General features: G+C 47.0%; 1 protein-coding gene across 1 annotated transcript in view; it reads left to right on the top strand.

The window, feature by feature from the left end:
• VAV1 (vav guanine nucleotide exchange factor 1) overlaps positions 1-23,390 on the top strand; it is a 54,503-nt gene that overhangs the window by 12,524 nt on the left and 18,589 nt on the right. The window contains exons 2-15 of the mRNA XM_007115753.3: positions 16,842-16,958; positions 17,463-17,521; positions 17,644-17,712; positions 17,986-18,094; positions 18,186-18,281; positions 19,432-19,500; positions 19,684-19,787; positions 20,395-20,494; positions 21,227-21,322; positions 21,540-21,608; positions 21,883-21,969; positions 22,069-22,154; positions 22,503-22,635; positions 22,932-23,041. Coding sequence (XP_007115815.1) covers positions 16,842-16,958; positions 17,463-17,521; positions 17,644-17,712; positions 17,986-18,094; positions 18,186-18,281; positions 19,432-19,500; positions 19,684-19,787; positions 20,395-20,494; positions 21,227-21,322; positions 21,540-21,608; positions 21,883-21,969; positions 22,069-22,154; positions 22,503-22,635; positions 22,932-23,041 — 1,304 coding nt within the window. The remainder of the gene's footprint in view (positions 1-16,841; positions 16,959-17,462; positions 17,522-17,643; positions 17,713-17,985; positions 18,095-18,185; positions 18,282-19,431; positions 19,501-19,683; positions 19,788-20,394; positions 20,495-21,226; positions 21,323-21,539; positions 21,609-21,882; positions 21,970-22,068; positions 22,155-22,502; positions 22,636-22,931; positions 23,042-23,390) is intronic.

Genomic DNA, 23,390 nt, shown 5'->3' with positions numbered 1-23,390 from the left:
TCCCATTGGCTGAAACTACCTGGAAGCCAGGGTGCAAAGGAACCTGGGAAATGTAGTTCCCTTTGATACAGAGCAAAGCAAAGGAAGGGCAGGTAGGATCTGAGAGCAAGCAGGCCCTGAGGAAGTGACTGCTTCTTTGAGCTCAGTGTATTATCTCAGTTAAAGAAAGCTGCTGTTCCTACTACTTGCCTGAGAATCAATGATAAGCAATGGTTTTATTTCCTGTGGCAGAGTCCTCCTAAGCTTTAATGGCTCTGCTTGTTCTGGAGTTTAGCTCACTCTTAGATCAAACCCAGATCTCCTTTCTTAGGACTCTCCTGTCACAGGCCCCAAGCACACAGCTAATTGCCTTTCCTCTGGACAGCCCATCAGAGACCTGCCTCCTATGAGTCCATCCTCAGCTTCCCCCAAGTTCCCTCTGGTCCCGGAAGAACACCACAGTGACTTCATGAGTCCTCAAAGGACGGGGTTTCCAGAACTTCACCTTGGGGTGGCTGTCTCGTGCTTGTTTGCCTGGGGGACCCAGAATGACCTCGAGGTGGGTGCAGCATCTGAGCACCCCAAGAAATGTGGGGCTGTTGCCTTCAGTCTGATCTGTGGTTGAGTGGGGGAGTTGAAGGAAAAGCTTCAAAAGGCATCAGTCATTTGTGCTTCCCTCTCTGGGACTCCGGGAGATATGGCAGGATGGGGGATGCTCCCATGACAACCCTTGCCCCATTTTGATCACATGGCCCTGGTTTTGGTAAATCAGCATCTGATACCACTTTTGGTTCATTCCCTCCCACTCCCCCTTTCTCACTCTGCTTCAGCCACACTGGTCTCTAACCTCTTCCTCCAAAGCACCAGGCAGGGTCCAGTCTCAGGGCCTTTGCATTGGCTGTTCCCTCTGCCTGGAATGCTTTTCCTCCAGACACCTACCCAGGTCATTCCCTCCTTCAAGTCTTTACTCAAATGTCACTCTCTCCATGAGCCTTCCCTGGCCCACTCATTTAGAATCGCACCCCTTCCTGGCATGCCCCATCCCCTTATCTTATTCTTCTCGCTTAATATTTACCACCTTCTAACAAGCTATATATATATATATATATATATATATATATATATATATATATTCATGTAACACACTTGTTGTTTGTCTCCTGCCAGAATGTCAGCCTCACACGGGCAGGGATGTGAATGTCTTTTGTTCACAGATGTATTCCCAGCACTTAAACCAGTACCTGGAGTATAATAGATGCTCAATAAATATTTGCCAAATCAATGAAGGGGTGGCTAAATGAGCAGATACCCCTTGCATGCTGTTCTCTTCGCCTGGAACACTTTTTCCCCACCTCACACTCTAAGATTTATTTGGACAGAAAAAGCATATATTTGTGTCTCACTTATTTTGTTTTATCAAGGGTAGGGACAAAAAATGGGACAGGGGAGTGTGTTTTGCATTATTGACCAATGGAGGCTTACAGTATTCCTTTTTCCTGTCCTCTCATCCCTGAAAAGCTCCTCTAAAGCTCCTAGTTTTAGGGAAACACACAGCAGGAATCTGGTCTCCTGCTGGCTTTTTAAAAACAGCTATATTAACATACAATCAGTGACATATTTAAAATACACACGTTGATAAATGTTGACATACTGGACCTGTGAAACCAGCCCCACAATCAAGAGTGAACATATCTGTCACCTCAAAAGTTTCCTCCTGCACTTTTGTAATCCCTCCTACCTAACCCCCACCTGCCATTCCCAAGCAATCCCAGATCTGCTTTTGGTCACTATAGATTAGTTTGTATCTGTTACTGAGTCCAAACTCGATTGCTGCATGACAGGCCAATACATCAAGAGATGGGTTGTTTGGGCAAGGAATAGCGGCTTTATTCAGAAAGCCAGCAGACTTAGAAGATGGACTTGTGTCCCAAAGAACCATCTTCCCTGAGCTAGAATTTAGGCTTCTTTTATACTAAAAGGGGAGAGGGTGCGGTTGGTTGCTGCAAACTTCTTGGTGCCAGAATCCTTTGTTTTTGCAGCTGTCCACGTAGGTTAGGTCACAGTGTTCCTATAAACCTCCAACAAGATTAACATTATTCTCTGAACAACTTTTATCTCCATATGAATGGAAAAGTGTAATACCTTTAAAGGTCAGAGCCTTGAGAATGGGCTATCTTGTATATTTCAGGCTACAGACTACATTCTTAACTTGTAGCAAAGACAATTATACAAGGGCTAGAGGAAAAGAAACAGATCCAATATGGAGTTAGCTTTGTTCTTCCCTATTACACATCTTCTAGAGTTTTATATAAAGGGGAGCATACTATATGTACTCTTTGAGGCTGATTCTTTCACTCAGCATAATTTTTCTGCAATTCACTGAACTGTTGTGTGTCTTAGTTCTTTATTCCTTATTATGGCTGAGTAGTATTCCATTGCATGGACTTACTAAGTTTGCTTATCTGTTCTCCCGTCCATGGGCGTTTGGGTTGCCTCCACTTTTTGGCAAATAAAACTTCTCTGAACATTTGTATAAACACTTGCTTTCATTTCTCTAGGGTAAACGCCTGGGGGTGGAATAGGTCATATAGGAGGTGCACGCCTAGCTTGTTAAGAAACTGCCAAATCACTTTTACAAAGTGGTCGCAGCATTTGACGTTTCCCCACTGGCTGTGCGCAAGGCTTTCCTGGACTGTTTCTTCTCTTTGCTTCGTCTCTGAGTTTTGGCTTTACCAGACTCATCTCCCCCTTAACCAGATCCCACAGGGCTCCGTGCTTTTTCACATGCATGCTTACCGCAGTGGTGATCAACCAGTGATTCATGTGCCTCTCTTCTCGGCGTCTGCCTTGCCACTAGACTGTAAGCTCTGTGGGGACAGGGCTCTTCTGTCTAGCTGCCGACAGGCCCCAGGGCTTGGTATTCAGTAGGCACTCAATACATGCTTGCTGAATGAATGTATGACCCTGACTGGTGGGCCGGGGGCTAGAGTGGAGATTCAGTGAGTATTTTTATTCCCATGGTGATGATGAGGAAACAGAGGCACCAGGAGGTGCCCATCCAAGTGACCCATCCAAGGTCCCTCAGCTTGCAGTGGCTGGGCTCGGAGTCAAACTCTGTCCGTCTGACCCCCTGGACTGGCAGTGAGATGTTGAGCATGTGCTGGGGTGGGAGAGGAGGGGAGAGGAGAGAGACGGCGGGAGCAGTGTGGGTTTTGAAGGCCAGGAAGAGGCGTTTATACTCTGCACCTCTGCTTGCAGGCTTCGAAAAGGGTGCACAGCACACCCACCCTCTCTGGTCTGCAGAATGAAGTTTTGCAACCTCGAGATTAAGGGGCTGCAAGGGCTGAACACAGAGGGCCCCCCTTTCTCGACTCCCCCGAGCAAACCCTGGTAACAGGCATTTCCTGTTTCCGGTAGGCTCCCTGGGGCTGGGGTGGGTGTGGGGAAGCTGGCTCCTGCACTCATGGGCTCAGCTCTGGGTTCCCTCTCCTGCTGCATGCCCCCCATCTCCTGTCCCCCCATCTCCACCACCCAAAGGGTCCTCTGTCCCTGCACACTGGTTCCCTGAAAGAGGGTGGTGAACTGGCCAAACTTTTCAGCTCTTTCTTTGTCTGGGGCAGGGGCTGTGATGTTGGGGGAACTGCAGGCAAAGGGGAAGTGTCTGGGTGCTGATTTGCATATGGGCAAGATGCCAGCCCGACTCTGAGGTTCTGGTGGAAAGAGGAGGGGAACTGAGGGGGTTGCCCCCCTCTCCCAACAGGGAGGAAATAGTCTCCCATGCCCCTCCTACATTTGTTCAAAGGGTCTCCCGTCCTTTGCCACCTTCACCCACACTTCAGGCTACCAGGAAAGTCCTTCTAGTGGTCTAACCTCTGTCATTCCTGCTGTCGGAGGGAGCCCCTTGCTTTAGCTGGCCCTACTCCAGCCAGGGGGCTGATGAGTCATACCCCCTTTCCCCCTTTGAGGTGTCACATGACTGGGGGGAAGCAGTCTTAAGTCTCAGCTGATCTTCCTGAGGTCAGCAGGGAACTTCCTCCCTAGGCCAGAAGGGGCCATCTGTTCTGTTGGCCCTGGTGAACCACCAGTCCTGTCTGGAGTCAGCCCATGACCTTGCATAGGCTGCCGGGCTGGAGAGTGGTACATATGGTTCCTGTTATGTGCTGAATCCCCCCAAATGCCACCTGCGATGTGGCACCCTGAGGCAGCCTGGCGTGGTTTGAAGAGGTCGGGTGAGGAGCATGACCTCTGGACCCAGAGAGCTGGTATATCTGGCTTCCCATTTCTACCTGTGCATCCTCGGGAAGGGGATATCTCCTTTCTGAGCCTCAGTTGTCCCATCTGTCAAATGGGGTTTCATTTCTTCACCACCTTTTTTTGAGTACCTACTGTGTGCCAGGCATTGTACTAGGTGTTGAGGCTACAGCAGTGAACCAGATACACAGAGAATCCTGCCCTCGTGGACCTGATGTCCTAGTGTTTGTGGGAGGGTTGGGGGGGGGGAGATACAGACAGACAATAGCAAAATAAATAAGTGAAATACACGTGTGTTACAATTTTATTTTATTTTATTTTTTTGGCTGCGCCACATGGCTTGCAAGATCTTAGTTCCCGGACCAGGGATTGAACCTGGGCCCACAGCAGTGAAAGCGCTGAGTCCTAACCACTGGACCACCAGGGAATTCCCTACGATTTTAAATAGAGTGGTTGGGAAGTTCTCCCTGAGAAGTGACATTTCATCAAAAGCCCAGAAGAGATAAGGAAGGGAGGCACCCCGTTAATGGGGGGATGGACATTCTAAGAAGAAGAGAATAGTCCATGCAAAGGTCCTGGGGCTGAATCGTGTCTGACATGTTCTAGGAATAGTGACGATAGGGAGGAGGTGAGGGCAGGGAGGTGACAGAAAAAGGTTGTGCAGGTCTTGTGAGCTGCAGAGTGGACTTGGGTTTGTATCTGGGTGGATTGTCTTGGGAGAGTTCTGACGATATTACTCTGGCTGCTGGGTTGAAAATAAATTATAGGGGCCCAGGAGCAGAAGAAAGGAGTCCTGGACTTCTCTGGTGGTCCAGTAGTTAAGACTCCGCTTCCCCTGCATGGGGCGCGGGTTCGATCCCTGGTTGGGGAACTAAGATCCCGCATGCTGCGCGGCCAAAAAAAATTTTAAAAAAAGAAGAAGAAGCAAGGCTTCCACTGGGGAGGCCATCACAGTTATTCAGGTGAGTGATGATGATGGCTTGGACCAGTAGAGGTGGACAGAAGTGAGTAGGATTCTGGGTATATTTTGAATATATACCAGTAGGATTTTGGAATGGATCGAAAGTGGAGTAAGAGAGAAATAGAGAAATATACCAACGGAGCCAATACGATTTTGCTAATGGATTGGAAGTGGAGTAAGAGAGAGATAGTCAAGGCCACTCCAAAGTTTTGGGTTTGGATAACTGGAAGGGCAGATGTTATTAGAGACTGCAATTAATAACATTATTAGTTATTAGATCTCAGTAGCAATTGTTATTAGATCTCAGTAGCAACTTTGCTGGGAGAATTAAACAAAACTGTGCATGTCAGGGACTTCCCTGGCGGTACAATGGTTAAGAATCCACTTCTACTGCAGGGTACGTGGGTTCAATCCCTGGTCGGAGAACTAAGATCCTGCATGCCACGCAGCCAACAAACAAACAAACAAACAAAACTGTGCATGTCAGACTCTTAGTGTAAGATTTGGAAAAGGCTCAGTTCTCAATAAATGGTGCCTCCTACGAAGGGCTGGAGCCTCCGGAGGGCAGGGGTTGGCCCCTGCAGGCAGTTTTGATTCACTTAGCTACTCTTCAGAGACGACTTTGGGAAATGAGGCTGTAGAGAGGCAGGGAGAGGGCGGGGCAGAAAGGCAAGGGGCATGGAACGGAACAGAACCGAGCCATAGCTTGCTTGTGGACACACGCATGCGTAGTAAAAGAACGCAGACACCGATGGAAACGACGCACACCCATTTCTGGATAGGAGTTACCAGTGGGGAGGGAAAGGAGGGCATGCGATTAGAGACTATTGCACATGGGTTTGAAATGTAACGATAAGGTTTAATTCAAAAGAAAATATGTTTACTCAAAGGAGTTGAAAACGTAGGTCCCATACAGAACACGGATGTTTATAGCAGCTTTATTCATAATTGCCAAAACTTGGGAGCCGACAAGATGCCCTTCAGTAGGTGAATGGTTAGACTTTGGTACATTCAGACAATGGAATGTTATTTGGCGCTAAAAGAAATGAACTGTCAAACCATGAAAAGACATGGAGGGCCCTTAAATGTATATTACTAAGTGGAAGAAGCCAATCTGCAAGGCTGTGTATGGTATGATTCCAACTTTATGACATTCTGGAAAAGGCAAAACTATGGAGACAGTAAAAAGATCAGGGGTTGCCAGGGGTTAAAGTGAGGGAAGGATGAATGCATGGACCACAGAGGGTTTTTAGGGCAGTGAAAATATTCTGTATGATACTATAATGGTGGACACATGTCATTATTCATTTGTCCAAATCCATAGAATGTACAACACTGAGAGTGAACCCCAATGTCGACTAGGATTCTGGGTGATGATGTGTCAATGTAGGTTCATCGATTGTAACAAATATACCCTCTCTGGTGAGGGATGTGGGTGATGGGGGAGGCTACACATGCATTGGGGTAGAGGGGTGTATGAGAAGTCTTTCTACCTTCCATTCAGTTTTTCTGTGAGGCTAAAACTGCTCTCAGAAATAAAGTCTATTATCACAAAAATAAAGGAAAAGAGAGAAAGGAAGGGAGAGCCCACTAGAGTCCCCCGACTGGACGGATGGAGGTGCCACAGACCCCAAAGGGAGCTGACCAGGTGTTTTCCTGCGTCCTTGCAGCCTCCAAAAGACTGCTGGTCTCTGCTCCACCTTGCTACTCATCCTCCAGTAGGTTAACCCGAGTTCTTTCATTTGGCAACAGTGTTTCAAGAAAGAGAGAGCAGAGGTTGCCATGCGGTCTGGTTGCCTAAGCTCAAAACTCACACAATGTGACTTCCGCTACTTTCTATTGGCCAGAGTCAGTCACGAGACCAGCCCAGACGCAGAAGATGGGAAAATCGACTCCACTTCTAGATGGTAGGAGCTGAAATCTATATGTAGAAGATCACAAGGGGCATTCAGGCAGAGGGAACAAGCCATAGAGGCAAAGAAAACATAAAATATGTTGCATTTAGGGTGGGGAAACCATCTTTACCAAGTTGGAGCCGAGGTAGGGGAGGTAGCGTGAGAAAAAAGATAGTTCTTGCAGAATTCCACAGGGACCAAATCTTGCAGGCCACGGTGAGGTTGAACTTTATTTTGAGGTCGATGGGTGACCATGGCAAGGTTTCATGGTCAGATTTGCTGTGTGGAGGTGGGCTGGGAGGGGTGAAACATGAATTAGGGAGACCACTGAAGAGGCTAATACAGTCACGAAGGTGAGAGATGGTGGTGTCTGCTCTAGGATTTGACAATGGAAATGGTGAGAAGGGCTTGGATTGAGGGGTAGTTTGGATGGTGAATCTGAAGTACCTCTTGATTGACTGGAAGGGGAGGATAAAATGAATTAAAATTTTTTAAAATTTTACATTGGAGTATAGTTGATTTACAATGTTGTACTAGTTTCAGGTGTAGAGCAAAGTGATACAGATTCTTTTCCCATATAGGTTATTACAAAATATTGAGTAGAGTTCCCTGTGCTATACACTAGGATCTTGTTGATTATCTATTTTATATATAGTAGTGTGTATCTGTTAATCTGAAACTCCTAATTTATCCCTCCCCCCCTTTACCCTTTGGTAGCCATAAATTTGTTTTCTAAGCCTATGAGTCTGTTTCTGTTTTGGCCATAAGTTCATTTGTATCCTTTTCTTAGATTCCACATATAAGGGATATCATATGGTATTTGTCTTTCTCTGTCTGATTTACTTCACTTTGTATGATAATCTCTAGGTCCATCCATGTCGCTACAAATGGCATTATTTCATTCTTTTTTACGGTGGAGTAATATTCCGTTGTATATACGTACCACATCTTCTTTATCCATTCATCTGTGGATGGACATTTAAGTTGCTTCCATGTCTTGTCTATTGTAAATAGTGCTGCTGTGAACACTGGGTGCATGTATCTTTCCGAACGGATTAAATGAACTGATACTTGCAAAACACTTAGATGCATTCCTGGTTTGGAGAAAATACTCCATAAACATAATCTAACTTGATTATGATGCTTGGGGAGTGTTAAGAATCATGCTGGGTCCCTCAGCTGAGTCTCTGTGTGGAGATGGAGAGCCTGGAGTAGGAGTGGGCTTAAAGTAGCCACGATGTCCGCCTTGAACCTATTCAGTTTGAAGCGCCCACTGATTGGATGAAGGAACCTGTTTCCGCAGCTGTAAATGAAGAAGTTGATGGTAATGAAAGAGCGGTGCGTTGTTCTGAAAACCCGACCCTGGGTGGGAAAAGAAGTCCAGACTCTCCTCTACTTATCCCCATGTTGTTTATTTATTCAATAAACACTAGTTGGGCATACTACATGCCACCACATCCAGGCTCCAGAGATGCCTCAACTCTGAGCCCTGCTTTCTTCTGTGGAGGGGACAGAGCAGGTCACAGACCTTGTGGTCAGGCCTGGGGTGGGGAGAGACATTACACTAAGGGATCCTGGGGTAGGGGAATGAGGTTGAGGACTCCACTTGGGCGAAGAAATGGGGGAAGAGATATTGGAGATGGGCCTTGAAGGATGAGTAGGAGTTCACCAGGCAGATATGAGAGGAGTCTTTAGCCCAGATTCCAGCCATTTGTTTATTTCCATGTGTGTAATTAGTGAAACAATTACAAGAAGAACTGGAGTGGGCAGTCATGGGGCCTCTGAGGATCCAACAGACCACAGCTGACTCTGGCCCTTAAGGCTGCTGTATTAGGATAACACTAGCTGCTGTAACAAATAAGCCTTTTCAGTGACTTAATGTAATAGAAATGTATTTCTTGTTCACATAGTAGTCCAATGTTCCTCCTGGTACCAGGTGGGAGGTTTTTCTCTCATGGGGTGATTCGGAGACTATTTTCATTTGTGACTTTACTATCCCTTAGAGTCTCAGCATCATTTCTGTCTGCCTGCAGACAACAGGGGAAAATTGAGTATGAAGAAGGCAATCCCACTTCTTAAATTTAATACATTGCCCTGACAATTATGCACATGGTGAATATTCACATTCCATTAGCTAGAACCAGTCGTATGGCCACACCCGTTTACAAGGGGGGATGGAAAATGTAGTCCTTGGCTGTGCGGACAACTTTACAGCCACAATTCCATATCGTGGAAGAAAAAGCATGAATTCTGGTGGATTGCCAGGGACCTCTGCCACAGGTAGGCAGCAGGAATAGAACTAAGGCCTGGGAGGTGCTACGAGATACCCAGTTTGCCTTGTGACCTTGAATAAGTCCTTTTTCTTCCTCTCTGGGCTTTTTCCTCTCTCTGGGTGATGAACATTGGAGACTAGTTGATATCTGAGGTCTTTTCCAGTTCTGAAAATTGATGGGTCAGTGAATGCTCTTGGGCTTTCCAGCTGGAGCTAGGATGATGATGGTGATTACAATGATAGTGATGATGACGGTGGTGATGATGATGGTGACGATTGTGATAGTGATGGTGGTGGTGATGGTGATTATGATGGTAATATTGATGATGGTGGTGGTGGTGGTGATAATATGGTGATTATAATGGTGATATTGATGATGATGAGGAGGAAGATGTTGAGTATACTGATGATGGTGGTGGTAGTGGTGATTATGATGGTGACATTGATGATGATGATGGTGATGGTGATGATGGTGAAGACGATGATGGTGATGATGATGGCGGTGGTAGTGGTGATTATGATGGTGACATTGATGATGATGATGGTGATGGTGATGATGGTGAAGATGATGATGGTGATGATGATGGCGGTGGTAGTGGTGATTATGATGGTGACATTGATGATGATGATGGTGATGGTGATGATGGTGAAGACGATGATGGTAATGATGATGGTGGTGGTAGTGGTGATTATGATGGTGATATTGATGATGATGATGGTGATGGTGATGATGGTGAAGACGATGATGGTGATGATGATGGCGGTGGTAGTGGTGATTATGATGGTGATATTGATGATGATGAAGATGATGGTGATGATGATGATGGTGGTGATAATAACAGTGATGATGTGTTAATCATGATGGTAATGGTGATAACGATGGGTATGATTATGGTGATAATAGTGATGTTGATGATAGTGAGGATGATAATGATCATTTCCAGATATTGAGGGCTCACACCATGCCAAGCCCTTTACATGCATTATTCTATCATATTACAACAACATGACACAGTAGGCATTATGATGGTCCATTTTTTAGGAACTTTCATAACAGGTTCAGAGAGGGGAGGTGATTTGCCCAAAGACACACAGCAAGTAGGATCTTCTCGTATCCTTTTTTTTTTTTGGCTGCACCGCTGGGGCTTGAGGCATCTTAGCTCCCCGACCAGGGATTGAACCCAGGCCCTCGACAGTGAGAGCGTGGAGTCCTAACCACTGGACCACCAGGGAATTCCCTTCTTGTATGCTTTGGGAATTTATTCTCCATCCTGTTCCCTACTTTACCATCCAGTATATTCCTACTGGCTCCAGGGATTGAAGGTAGTAGGTTTGAGAGAAAGCCCTGGATTTCAGTGATGGTCACATGAAAGATGTTCAATGAAAAACCATTCTGAGCTTTTAATAGAAATTACATTGAATCTATAGCTCAATTTTGGAGAAGGCTGAAATTTTAAAAATACTGAGTCTTTCTAGATAAGAATTAGTATATATTTCACTCTATTTATTTAGATCTTCCTTCATATCTTTCCGTAAAATTTTATAATGTATTCCATAAAGGATTCGTACTTCTTTCGTTAGATGTGTTAGATATTAATCAGCTTTTTTGTTCGATTGTTTGTTTTACATTTTTTAGGCACTGGGAAATGCTATCCATTTAAAGTTCAAGTCCAATTTTCATACACAAAAATACTCAGTTCTTCAATTTACCATCCAATCAGTTCTAGCAAACGTGTGCCCTTGTGCAACCCGTACCCTTATCAAGATACAGAACTTTTCTATCACTTGTGGCCTTTCTGAGTCGACCTCTACCACCCTCCCCACCCCAGAAGCAACCACTGATCTGATTTCTATCACTATAGGTTAGTTTTGCTTATTCTAAAATTTTGCAAATGTAATCTTGAAAAAAAGACACATTTTCCAGTTGATTGTTGCTGATGTACCGTCATGCGGTAAACCTTGTGTGTTGATTTTGTGTTCTGTAACATTGCTGTTTTATTAATTCCAGTTATTTATGTGTATATTCTTTCGGGCTTATCTATGTTGGCAATCATGGTGTCTGCAAAAATGAGCATTATACTGATATTTCTTTCTTTTCTGTCTTTCCTTTGATTACTTTGTCTTGTCTTACAACGCAGGCTAAGATCTTTAGTACAGTTAATAGGAATGGTCAGCGGCCACCCTTGCCTTTGTTCTTATTTCAAAAAAAATCTTTGCAGCATTTCTCTCTTAAGTATAATGTTTTGCTTTTGACTTAAGACAAAGGTTGAAGGTTTTTTCAAGATGCTCTTTATCAGGTTACAGAAGTTCCTTTCCATTCCTACTTTGCCAAGAGTTCTTTTTCCTCTCTTTCTTTGAACATAAATGGATGTTGAATTGCTACTGTGTCTTTTATGCAACTGTCATAGTTGCTAATCTCTTTTTGACAGAGCAGGCCTTGGGAAAGCAACAGGATCCAGCGAATAAATATGATTTATAAGACTGTTTACATCATATTTATTTTACACTGGTTTCTGCTTAGAGCACTGAATCCTGGTTTCCTTTGAGAGTAGGATGTTCTCTCCTTAAACACATTAATTTATGTTAAAGTTAATTTAAAGTCCATGTTCCACATAGAATGGCTTAGGTAGGCTGTGGATGTGGCAATAATTGAGAAGAAGATACAATCTGAAGATGAAAGTGTGAGATACACAGATACAAAGAACAGTGTGTATTGAATTGATTCATAAATGCAGCTGCCTGAGTTTGCACCCCAGCTGCCTGTCCCTGCCTCAGTTTCCATATCTGTAAAACAAGGATAATGATCATAATTATTTTGCAGGATTGTTGCAAGGATTCCGTGATACCTCTCATATAAATATGATATATATATTTTTTAATTTTAAAAATAAATTCCCTTTATTCATCATTTTAATCATTTCTGACCTGACTTAAATGTGGCCACATGCGTGCCAGCAAAAGCATCCACAAATATTAAGGCAGAATAGCCTCCAAAAATCTATAATTTTTAGATACAAAGGAATTAATGACACTGAGTAAAATTATAACCAGGGTCTTACACCTACATTTTAGATTCAGTTATACATATACATGTATCTATTTTTTTCAAATTCTTTTCCCATTTAGGTTGTTACATAATATTGAGCAGAGTTCCCTGTGCATACATTTTTTTTCTTTTTTTTTGGCCACACAGCATGGCATGTGGGATCTTAGTTCCCTGACCAGGGATCAAACCCGTGCCCCCTGCAGTAGAAGAGTGGAGCCTTAACCACTGGACCTCCAGGGAAGTCCCAGCCACAGACTTACTCTTGCTGTTAATAATCTTGGGCAACTTTCCTTCCCTCTCTGAGCCTGCTTGCTCGGAGGTAAAATGGGCATTAAAAACTCACGGGGTTAAAAACTCAGGAGAACGGAATAAGTCTGAGTGCCAGCTACGTGAAGTATGCATCCCCAAAATGCAAATTTTGTTACTGTAGAATCACAGAATAGGGGTTAGTAAGTACCTGGGATTTGCCTGGAGAGCTTGTTAAACATGCAGATTTCCAGGCCCTCACTGTCATCCATCCATCCAACAAATATCTATCAAGGGTCTATTCTAGGTGCTGGATGTCCACCAGGAAACAAAACAATGGCCCTGCTCTCCTGAAACTGACATTTGATTTGGGGGAGATGAACAACAAAAGAAAGAAATGAAACACAGTTGGAGGGGATGGAAAATGCCAGAGGAGGGGGGTTGCAATTTAAAATAGGGTGGTCAGAGGAGGCCTCAGGGAGAAAGTGACCTTTGAGGAATGGCTTGAAGAAGGTGGGCCAGGAACCTTGTGCACATCGGAGTATATGAGTTTGTCTGGGCTGCTGTAACAAAGTACCACACACCTGGGGGCTTAAACAACAGAAATGTGTCCTCTCACAGTTCTGGGGGCTGGAAGCCAGGTGTCAGCAGGTTTGGTTTCTTCTGAGGCCTCTCTCCTTGGCTTGCAGACAGCCACCTTCTCCGTGTGTCCTCACATGATCTTCCCTCTGTGTGCATCTGTGTCCTAATCTCCTCTTCTTATAAGGACACCGGTCAGATTGGATTAGAGCCCCAACTATATGATCCCATTTTACCTTAATTATCTCTTTAAAGGCCCTACGTCCAAATATAATCACATCCTGAGGTCCTGGGGGTTAGGATTTCAACACATGAGTTTTGGAGGGGACACCATTCAGTGTCCAAGCAGTGCATTCCAAGTAGAGGGAACAGCCAATGCAAGGGTCCTGGGGCAGGTGTGTTGCAGGAACAGTGAGGCACCCCTTGTGGCTGGAGCAGAGTAAGTGAGGGGGAGAGAGGGAGGAGGGGAGGGCAGGGAGGGGACGGGGCAGGTCGTGCAGGACCTTGTGGACCATGGGGAGGGCTTTGGCTTTTATCTGAAGGAGGGTGGAGCCCTGGAGGGCAGTGGGCAGAGGAAGGGTGGGACCTGACTCGGGTGTCCAGCGGAGTTTGGCTGAGTAGTATGAGGGGATGAACCTGGAAGATGCACTTTTAAAAAACTGAGATATAATTCATATACTATAAAATTCTCCATTTTAAAGTGTACAGTCCAGTGGTTTTTAATATATTCACAAAGTTGTGCAACCTTCACCACTGTCTAATTCTAGAACATTTTCATCACCCCCAAAAGAAATCCGATATCCAGGGAGTTCCCTGGAGGTCCAGTGTTTCAGAACCCCTGCCGTGGCCGGGGTTCAGTCCCTGGTCAGGGAACTAAGGTGCTGCAAGCCTCGTGGCACGGCCAAAAAAAAAAAGGAAAAGAAAGAAATCCCGTATCCATTAAGCATTCTGCCCGCTCCCCAGCTCCCGGAAACCACTAACTTACTTTCTGTCTCTAAGGATTTGCCTATTCAGGACGTTTCATATAAATGGGATCATATCCTATGTGGCCTTTTGTGACTGGCTTCTTTAACAGAGCATGATGTCTTCAAGATTCATTCACATAATGGCGTGAAACAGTACTTTGTTCCTTTCTATGGCTGAGTAATATTCCATTGTTTGGATTTGCCTGGTCTGGACATTTCATATGAAAGCAGTCACACAATATGTGGCTTTGCAAGGTGCATTTTAGCCAGCTCTCCTGATGAATATGCTTCAGGAATCTTGGTCCACACTGAGTTCCTTGAGAGTGCCGGGGGCCATGGGAGAGGCCAGCTCCGCGTGCTGGGGGAGGCTGGTGGTGGGGAGAATCCTTTAGAATCTGAGAGACGTTAGAGACAGTAGATCCCATTGGGACATTTGATGGGCTGATGATGGGCAAAGGCAAGGACATGAGGGCTTGTTTACATCAGAACCCACCACCCCAAAGCCAGAATGACATCTTGTACGTTTAACTGAGATACCACCTAGAATCTTTTGGCTGCAAATCACAACCCAAACTGGTTTAAACAAAAAGAGAATGTGTTGGCTCATGAAATTGAAAAGTTCAAGGATATTTCTTTTTTTTTTTGATTAAAAAAAAATGGAAGTATGGTTAATTTACAACGTTGTGTTAGTTTCAAGTGTACAGCAAGGTGATTCAGTTATACATACATACATACATATATATGTATGTATGTATAACACAACATTGTAAATCAACTATACTCCAGTAAAAATTAATTTAAAAAATAAATAAAATGGTTAATGGTTAAACTTTTTTATTGTGGTAAACTATACATAATTTTTATCATTATATACATAAGTAAAATGATATAAATATATTTTATAATTATAAATAAAATTTTATATAAAGATATATGACTGATATATGTAAATAAAATGATAATATTTGTCATTTTAACCATTTGTAAGAGTACAATTCAGTATATATATGTATATATATATATACTTTTTCAGATTCTTTCCCATTATATATATATATATACTTTTTCAGATTCTTTCCAATTTTATATATATATATATACTTTTTCAGATTCTTTCCCATTTTTTATATATATATATTTTTTCAGATTCTTTCCAATTTTATATATATATATATACTTTTTCAGATTCTTTCCCATTTTTTATATATATATATATATATATATATATACTTTTTCAGATTCTTTCCCATTATAGGTTATTACAAGATATTGAATATAGTTCCCTGCCCTATATGGTAGGTCCTTGTCAGGGATATTTCATATAAATGGAACCACACAATATGTGACCTTTTGTGTCTGACATCTTTCACGGAGCATCATGTTTTTGAGGACCAGCCCCTTCGCAGCGTATATCATTGCTTCACCCCTTTTTGTGGCTGAATTGTATTCTACTGTTTGGCTGCGCCTCATTTTGTGTATCCAGTATCAATTGATGGACATAGGTAAATGCATAGAGACAGAAAGCAGATGAGTGGTTTCCAGGGAGAAGAGAGGAGAGCGAGGAATGCAAAGTGACTGCATCACTTAATGCACGGTTTCCTTTTGGGTGATAAATTGTCTTGAAACTAGACAGGCTGATGATTGCACAATACTGTGAATGTATTACATGCCACTGAGGTGTACATTTAAAAATGGTTAATGGTTATAACATAGATAACCGATAAGAACCTACTGTATAGCACAGGGAGCTCTACTCAGTACTCTGTAATGACCTATGTGGGAAAAGAATCTAGAAAAGAGTGGATATAGGTATATGTATAACTGATTCACTTTGCCGTACAGCAGAAACTAACACAACATTGTAAGTCAAGTATACTCCAATAAAAATTAATTAAAAAGATAAATAAAATGGTTAATGGTTAAATTTTCTTAGGGTGGTAAACTATACATAATATTTATCATTATATATAATGATATAAATATATTTTATAATTATAAATAAAATTTTATATAAAATACATGACTCATTTATATATAAATAAAATGATAATATTTGTCATTTTAACCATTTGCAAGTGTACAATTCAGTGGCGTTTAATACATTCACAACGTTGTGAAACTGTTACCACTATATCCAAAACTTTTTCGTCCTCCCCAACAGAAACTCTGTCCCCATTAAACACTAACTCCGTATTCGTCTCCCTCAGCCCCTGTTACCCAGCACCATACTTTCTGTCTCTATGGATGTGCCTCTTCTAGGGACCTCATGTGGGTGGTATCATACAATATTCATCTTTCTGTGTCTGGCTTCCTTCACCTAGCATAGTTTTCAAGGTTTACCTGTGTTGTAGGATAAATCAAAATTTCATTCCTTTTTAAAGGCTGACTAACTTTCCAAATGGATGTATACACCACATTTTGTTATCTGTTAATGGTTAACTTTATATCTTATGAATTTTACCTCAATAAAAAAATTCAGGGGTATACTGGCTTCAGGTACAGCTGGATCTTTACTCGGTGGGTGGGTGGGGGGGGCTGTGCCTTCTTTTTCCTCTTCTGTGCCAGTCCCCAAGCCAGATGGCCAAGGGTCAGCTAGCTTCTCCCCTGTCCCATTATGTTTTGTCCATTCTCATTTATCTCTCCACAGTTCCTGTGCCTCAAGAATATCCGCACCTTCCTGTCTACCTGCTATGAGAAGTTTGGCCTCAAGCGGAGTGAGCTCTTTGAGGTCTTCGACCTCTTTGATGTACAGGATTTCGGGAAGGTGAGCTGGGACTGAGCTGCCTGTGAGCTGGACACCGAGAGCCCAAAGATTGGATTTCAATTCATTTCCATGAACGTCTACACCGGGCAAGCCAAAGGCTACTGGGGAAGGACTGATGGGCCAGACCAAGCTGTACACCAGGTGCAAAGAGCCTGGCTTAGGACGTGTGGAACCGAGTTTGAGTCCGTGCTCCACCAATTGCCGTGTGGCCTCAGATATGTGGCCACGCCTCTCTGAGCCTTAAGTCCCTTGTCTAACTTGGAAGTAATATCACTCCATCCTCTCTGAGTGATTATGAGGATTGAATAGAACAAGGGGTTCAAGTGGTGGGTGCTCAGTTAAAGGAACGCTGACATGCTGACATCGGGGAATGGGAAGGTGGGAAAATCCCAAATTAGGCTCCCAGGGGCATGAGGTCTAACCTCAAGGTCAGGTGCTTGGAGGCTGTGTTCTGGCATGTGGGTGGGCAAGGGGCTTGCTGAGCAGCCTTGGCCCTTGTCACAGGTCATCTACACTCTGTCTGCTCTGTCCTGGACCCCAATTGCCCAGAACAAGGGGATCATGTGAGTAACTATCTGAGCCGACAGCTCTGGACCCATTTGGCCCCAATCCTCCTTCTCCTCCTGGAAGCTCCCTCCCCACCTGGCCCTCTCGCCTCTGGCTCACACCATCCTGGCTCCCCCAGGCCTTTCCCCACTGAGGAGGAGAGTGTGGGTGATGAGGACATCTACAGTGGCCTGTCCGACCAGATCGAGTGAGTGTCTGGGACCACGACCCTGCCCCGGGGGGTCTGAGGGAACAGGACCTTGCCCTGGGGGGTCTGAGGGGACCAAGACCCTGCCCTGGGGTATGAGGGGATCAGCATCCTGCTCTGAGTGTCAGAGGGGACATGGCTCTGCCCCAGGGGGCCTGGGGGGACGGGACCCTGCCCTGTAGGGTCTGAGGGGCCGAGGACCCTGCCCCAGGGGATCAGAAGGGTCCCTGGTCTGGGGGAGTCCCCTGGCCCTGCCTGACTCCGCCTCCGCAGCGACACGGTGGAGGAGGATGAGGACCTGTACGACTGCGTGGAGAACGAGGAGGCCGAGGGCGACGAGGTGTACGAGGACCTCATGCGCACGGAGCCGGTGCCCATGCCGGTGTGTGGGAGAGCAAGGCCGGGCGGGGCAGGCGCATGGGTGGGGCGCGGCCCCGGACACCCCAACACCGGCCTCTCCTCTCCGCTCTCAGCCCAAGATGACAGAGTACGACAAGCGGTGCTGCTGTCTGCGGGAGATCCAGCAGACGGAAGAGAAGTACACGGACACGCTGGGCTCCATCCAGCAGGTGCGATGCTCAGTCCCCGCCCCTGCCATGCGCATGCGCGGAGCGGAGAGGCGTCGCCCGTCCCACTGCTTTGTATTTCTCTGTCTCTCCTCGTCTCTGGTCCTTCTGTGTCTCTCCCTACTTCTTCCCCTGTTTATCTCTCTCTGCTTCTGTGTCTCTTTATCCCCGTCTCTATCTTTTCCTGTATCCTCATCTCTGTCCGTCTATCTCTATTACTGTCTCACTTTCTAGTTCCTCTTTGTCCTTTGGCCATCTCTTTTTTTTTAAACAGTTTTATTGAGATTTAATCAATATACCATACATTTCACCCATTTAACATCTATAATTTAATGTTTTTTGGTATATTCACAAGGGTGTACAACCGTCACCACAGTTTTTTTTTAACATTTTAATTGAAGTACAGTTGATTTACAGTGCTGTGTACCACTGCTTAATTTTAGAACATTTTTTTCTTTCTTTCTTTCTTTTTTTTGGTGGGGAGCGGGCCGGGGGGCTGCACTGCGCGGCTTGTGGGGCTTTAGTTCTCAGACCAGGGATTGAACCCAGGCCCTCGGCAGTGAGACCGCGGAGCCCTAACCACTGGACCGCCAGGGAAGTCCCAACTTTAGAACGTTTTCATCATCCCCCGAAGAAACCCCATATCCCTTAGCCCTCACCCCTTAAATCCCCATTCTCCCCAGCTCCTGGCAACCACTAATCTACTTTCTGTCTCTGTGGATTTACTTATTCTGGACATCTCATTTAAATGGACTCATACGCTATGTGGTCTTTTGTGTCTGGCTTCTCTCACTGAACATCACGTTTTCAAGGTTCATCCAGATTGTAGCGTGTGTCAGTGCTTCACTCCTCTTCATGGATGGACCACATTTTGTTATTCATTCATCCGTTGACAGACATCGGGGCTGTGTCCACTCTGGGGCTATGAGGGCTAATTCTGCTCTGAACAATGCTGTACAGGTTTCTGTGTGGACATTTTCCCCATCTCTCTTTTCTCTCCTTTTCTGTTTCCTTGCCTCTGTCTCCTTCTCTCTGCACATTTCTGTCTCTTGCTCAGTCTCTGTGTCTCTGTCCGTCCCTTCCCGTCCTGTCTCCTCCCCCCCGATCTCTGGGACTCCTTCATCCTTCCCCCTTGTCTCCCCCACCCCCACAGCATTTTCTGAAGCCCTTGCAGCGGTTCCTTAAACCCCAAGACGTTGAGATCATCTTCATCAACATTGAGGTGAACTGACCGATTCCCGCCCTCCCGGACTTCTGTCCAGCGGGGCTGGTCTGCTGGCTTCGCCTGTCCCTGGAGTGTGGGGGGTGGAAGATGAATGACGTAGCGTGGGTGGATGACGCTTCTCCCACCCGGCATCCCGAGCCCCAGGCTCCCGCCCCAGCCCTTACGCCTCTCTCCGAGTAGGACCTGCTTCGCGTGCACACCCACTTCCTAAAGGAGTTGAAGGAAGCCCTGGCCAACCCCAGTGCACCCACCCTCTACCAGGTCTTCATCAAATACAAGGAGAGGTGAGACCCAGCTGGCCAGCCCAGACCTCTGGAGGTCACCCTGCCCTGAGTGGGCATTTGGGAGGCCCTACCCTCATAGACCACTGGACAGAGAGGGCTTTTCCTTCTTTGCTCGTGGGCAAGGGGCTGCCCATCTCTGGTTAAATTCCCAGCTCTTCCTCTTGAGAGCTGTGTGGCATTGGAAAGTCACTTAACCTCTCTGTGCTTCTGCTTCCACATCTATAAAATCAGTGTGGTCCAGGAACGTATCTCCTGGGTTTGTGGTGAGGATTGAGTAAATTGATGCTTAAAGTGCTTAACATGGGGCTTGGCACACAGTAGGTGATCAATAAATGCTTATTAAATAAATGAACATTGAGCAGAGACGATACACCAGGTGCTCTGATAAGAGCTTCTTGTGCTTTATCTCATTTAATGCTATAATAACCCCACGTGTATGTGTGTGTGTGTGCGTGTGTGGCGTGCCATTGTTATGACCATTTCACAGACAGGGAGACTGAGGCTCAGCGTCATGCAGCTGGGAAGAGGTGGGGCTGGGACTGACACCCAGATCTGCCTGACCTTGGTGCCAGCTGCCATTCCCCGGCCACCTGTCCTCTTCCCGCAGGTTCCTCGTCTATGGCCGCTACTGCAGCCAGGTGGAGTCGGCCAGCAAGCACCTGGACCGTGTGGCTACAGCTCGGGAGGATGTGCAGATGAAGCTGGAGGTGGGGGGATGGGCTACATCTTTGTGTGTGTGTTGCGGGGGCCAGGTCTCCCACTCCTTCCCAGGCTCCAGGGGCAGCAGAGAGGAAACCGAGCTGGAGATGGCATCCCTTTCTGTTGCAGCCCAGCCAGAAGTTGGCCCGCTGAAGGTTTGGGGAGGGTGGTACTGACTAGCCAACTGGGAGAAATGGACCAGGAGGAGATGGACCAGAATGCTGAGCCCTAACCCCAGCTAAACCCTGACTCTGGGCTGAGCCCTGATGCCAGGCTGAGGTCCTGACCCTGATCTGAACTCTGAGGGCACACTGAACCCCAGCCAGAGCTCCAACCCTGGCTGTGCCCCAAGTCTGGGTTGAACCCCAACTTCACACAGAACCCCGATCCCAGCCAAGTCCTGATCCTGGGCTGAGCACGGATCCTGGACTGAACCCCAACCCGGACCCGTGTGTCTAGTGGGGGCACAGACGGGGCGCCAGGGATGCTGAGGAATGGCTTGTGTGTGACGTCCATCAGCGTCTTCGGTCTCCACAGTGGGGACCCTCCAGACCTGTCGATCTCCCCCTCTCCAGCCCCCCTCAGTTGAGGAATCCTGGACCTCTTCCCCAGGCAGCCTTCCAGCTGGGTCTTAAAGCACCCCTCACCCTGTGGCATTCTTCCTTATTTCCTTGGGGGAGAGATGAAGCTTCAGCTTCTATAAAAATCCCCACCTGCCTCTCACCTCTTCAATCTCCCAGGAATGTTCTCAGCGAGCGAACAACGGGAGGTTCACCTTACGGGACCTGCTGATGGTGCCCATGCAGCGGGTCCTCAAATATCACCTCCTTCTCCAGGTGCCCACGGGCGCGCCCAGGAATGGGTTTGGCACATCGACCTCCCTGCAAAGGGCTCCTGGGGGCTGGGCTCCCCTCTCTGGGTGGGGTCATTGGGACCATGCCTCTAGGGACAGCAGAAAGAGGAAGAAGCAGCTGGTGGGCCAGGCTTGCTTGGAAGGCCCCCCAGGATGAGAGGGCAGGCCCCGGGTGATATACGTCTCCGTGGGTCACGCAGGAGCTGGTGAAACACACGCAGGACGCAACGGAGAAGGAGAACTTGCGGCTGGCCCTGGATGCCATGAGGGTGAGTGATCACACACAGGGAGGACGGGGACACACAGACACATACGCATTCAAGTCAGTGAGTACCATACAGGCGCGGTCATACCCAAGCGCCACCCCTGCCTCCACCGCACGGGGACACACCTGTGCGCCGAGTGAGTTATTCGCAGCGTCCCCCTTGGGGACAGTGACATCCTTTTGCCAGCCGCTGCTGGGGGCTGACCCCCTGTCTTCGGCCAGGTGGGGGATTGGGCCAAGTCGGGGGGGGCCCAGCCTCACCCCTCTCCCACCCCCAGGACCTGGCACAGTGCGTGAACGAGGTCAAGCGGGACAACGAGACGCTGAGGCAGATCACCAACTTTCAGCTGTCCATCGAGAACCTGGTGAGGGGGCGGAGTGGGGATGGCCAGCGGCGTGGCCACGTGGGGAGGGGGTTCGGTCTCCTGCGTGGCCCCTTACCAGACACCCTGTTTGCTGCGTAGGACCAGTCTCTGGCCCACTATGGCCGACCCAAGATCGATGGCGAGCTCAAGATCACTTCTGTGGAGCGGCGCTCCAAGATGGACAGGTGGGCGGAGCCAACACGGATCTGGGGCGGAGCCTGGGCAGGGCCTTGGCCCTATTTCTAGATAGACAGGTGGGTGAGGCCACACAGACCAGTGGGTGGAGCCTAAATGGAGAGGCGGGGCAGAGCCAGCATGGATGCGTGGGTGGAGCCAAGAACGACAGGTGGCAGGACCCGTAAGGATCACGTGGGTGAGGTAGGCATGGCCAAGTTGGACACAGAGGAGGAAAAGGGCAGGAATCCTAGATGGACAGCAGGGCAGGGGCCCGGAAGGTGGGAGGGGATCAGGCAGAGAGCTGGTGGGGACTTAAGGAGGAGCCCGACAGGGGCACCTGACCCAGCTGCTTCCAGGTACGCCTTCCTGCTCGACAAAGCTCTGCTCATCTGTAAGCGCCGAGGGGACACCTACGACCTCAAGGACTTTGTGAACCTGCACAGCTTCCAGGTTAGAGATGACTCCTCCGGAGAGCGGGACAACAAGAAGGTGAGGCTTGGAGGCTGTAAGTGGGGAACCTCAGTGCCGGGGAGCCTCAGTGCAGCTGGAGCTCTCCACTTGGCCTTTGGAATGCCAGTGCGTGTGTTGTGTGATTTTAGATTTGTGAATGTGTATTTGCTTCTCCTGGGCAGCCCTTTGCACGGTAACCCACGCGTGGCTCTCCCGGGAGCAGATAGGCTGTTGTTGGCTTGACCCTTTTCTCCCCACAGTGGTAGGGTCAATGGGCGTGTGGTCCCACCCTCTTCAGAGCAGGTGCCTTCATTTTCAACCCTGCTTCCCTGCAGTGGACTCACATGTTCCTCCTGATTGAGGACCAAGGTGCCCAGGGCTATGAGCTGTTCTTCAAGACACGAGAACTGAAGAAGAAGTGGATGGAGCAGTTCGAGATGGCCATGTAAGACGCCCTCCTCCTCCATCTTTCTATCCTCAGAGGACTGTATCATTCAGGTGCAGGATCTGGGAGGCAGTTCTGTGCTGTCATCTCATCTCTGCCATGGGACCACTCTGTATCTCAGTTTCCTCATCTGGCAAATGAGAGGGACCGTCTTTTAAGGCTGTCTGCATCGCCAGAATGCCAAGTCTTCGTAAGCTTCAGTCGCCAGCCTGAAAATCCTTCCTCCTTGTCTTCCTCCTCCTTCTTTTTCTTGAGGTGAAATTCACAAAACAAAAACTTAGACTTTTTTTTTTTTTTTTTTTTTTTTTGGCTGTGCTGCGCGGCTTGTGGGATCTTAGTTCCCCCACAG

This window comes from Physeter macrocephalus, chromosome 2 (genome assembly GCF_002837175.3).
Source record: "Physeter macrocephalus isolate SW-GA chromosome 2, ASM283717v5, whole genome shotgun sequence".
NCBI classification, from domain to species: Eukaryota; Metazoa; Chordata; class Mammalia; order Artiodactyla; family Physeteridae; genus Physeter; species Physeter macrocephalus.
Note: the sequence above shows the minus strand (reverse complement) of the source record. Positions and strands in the feature narration are given on the sequence as shown.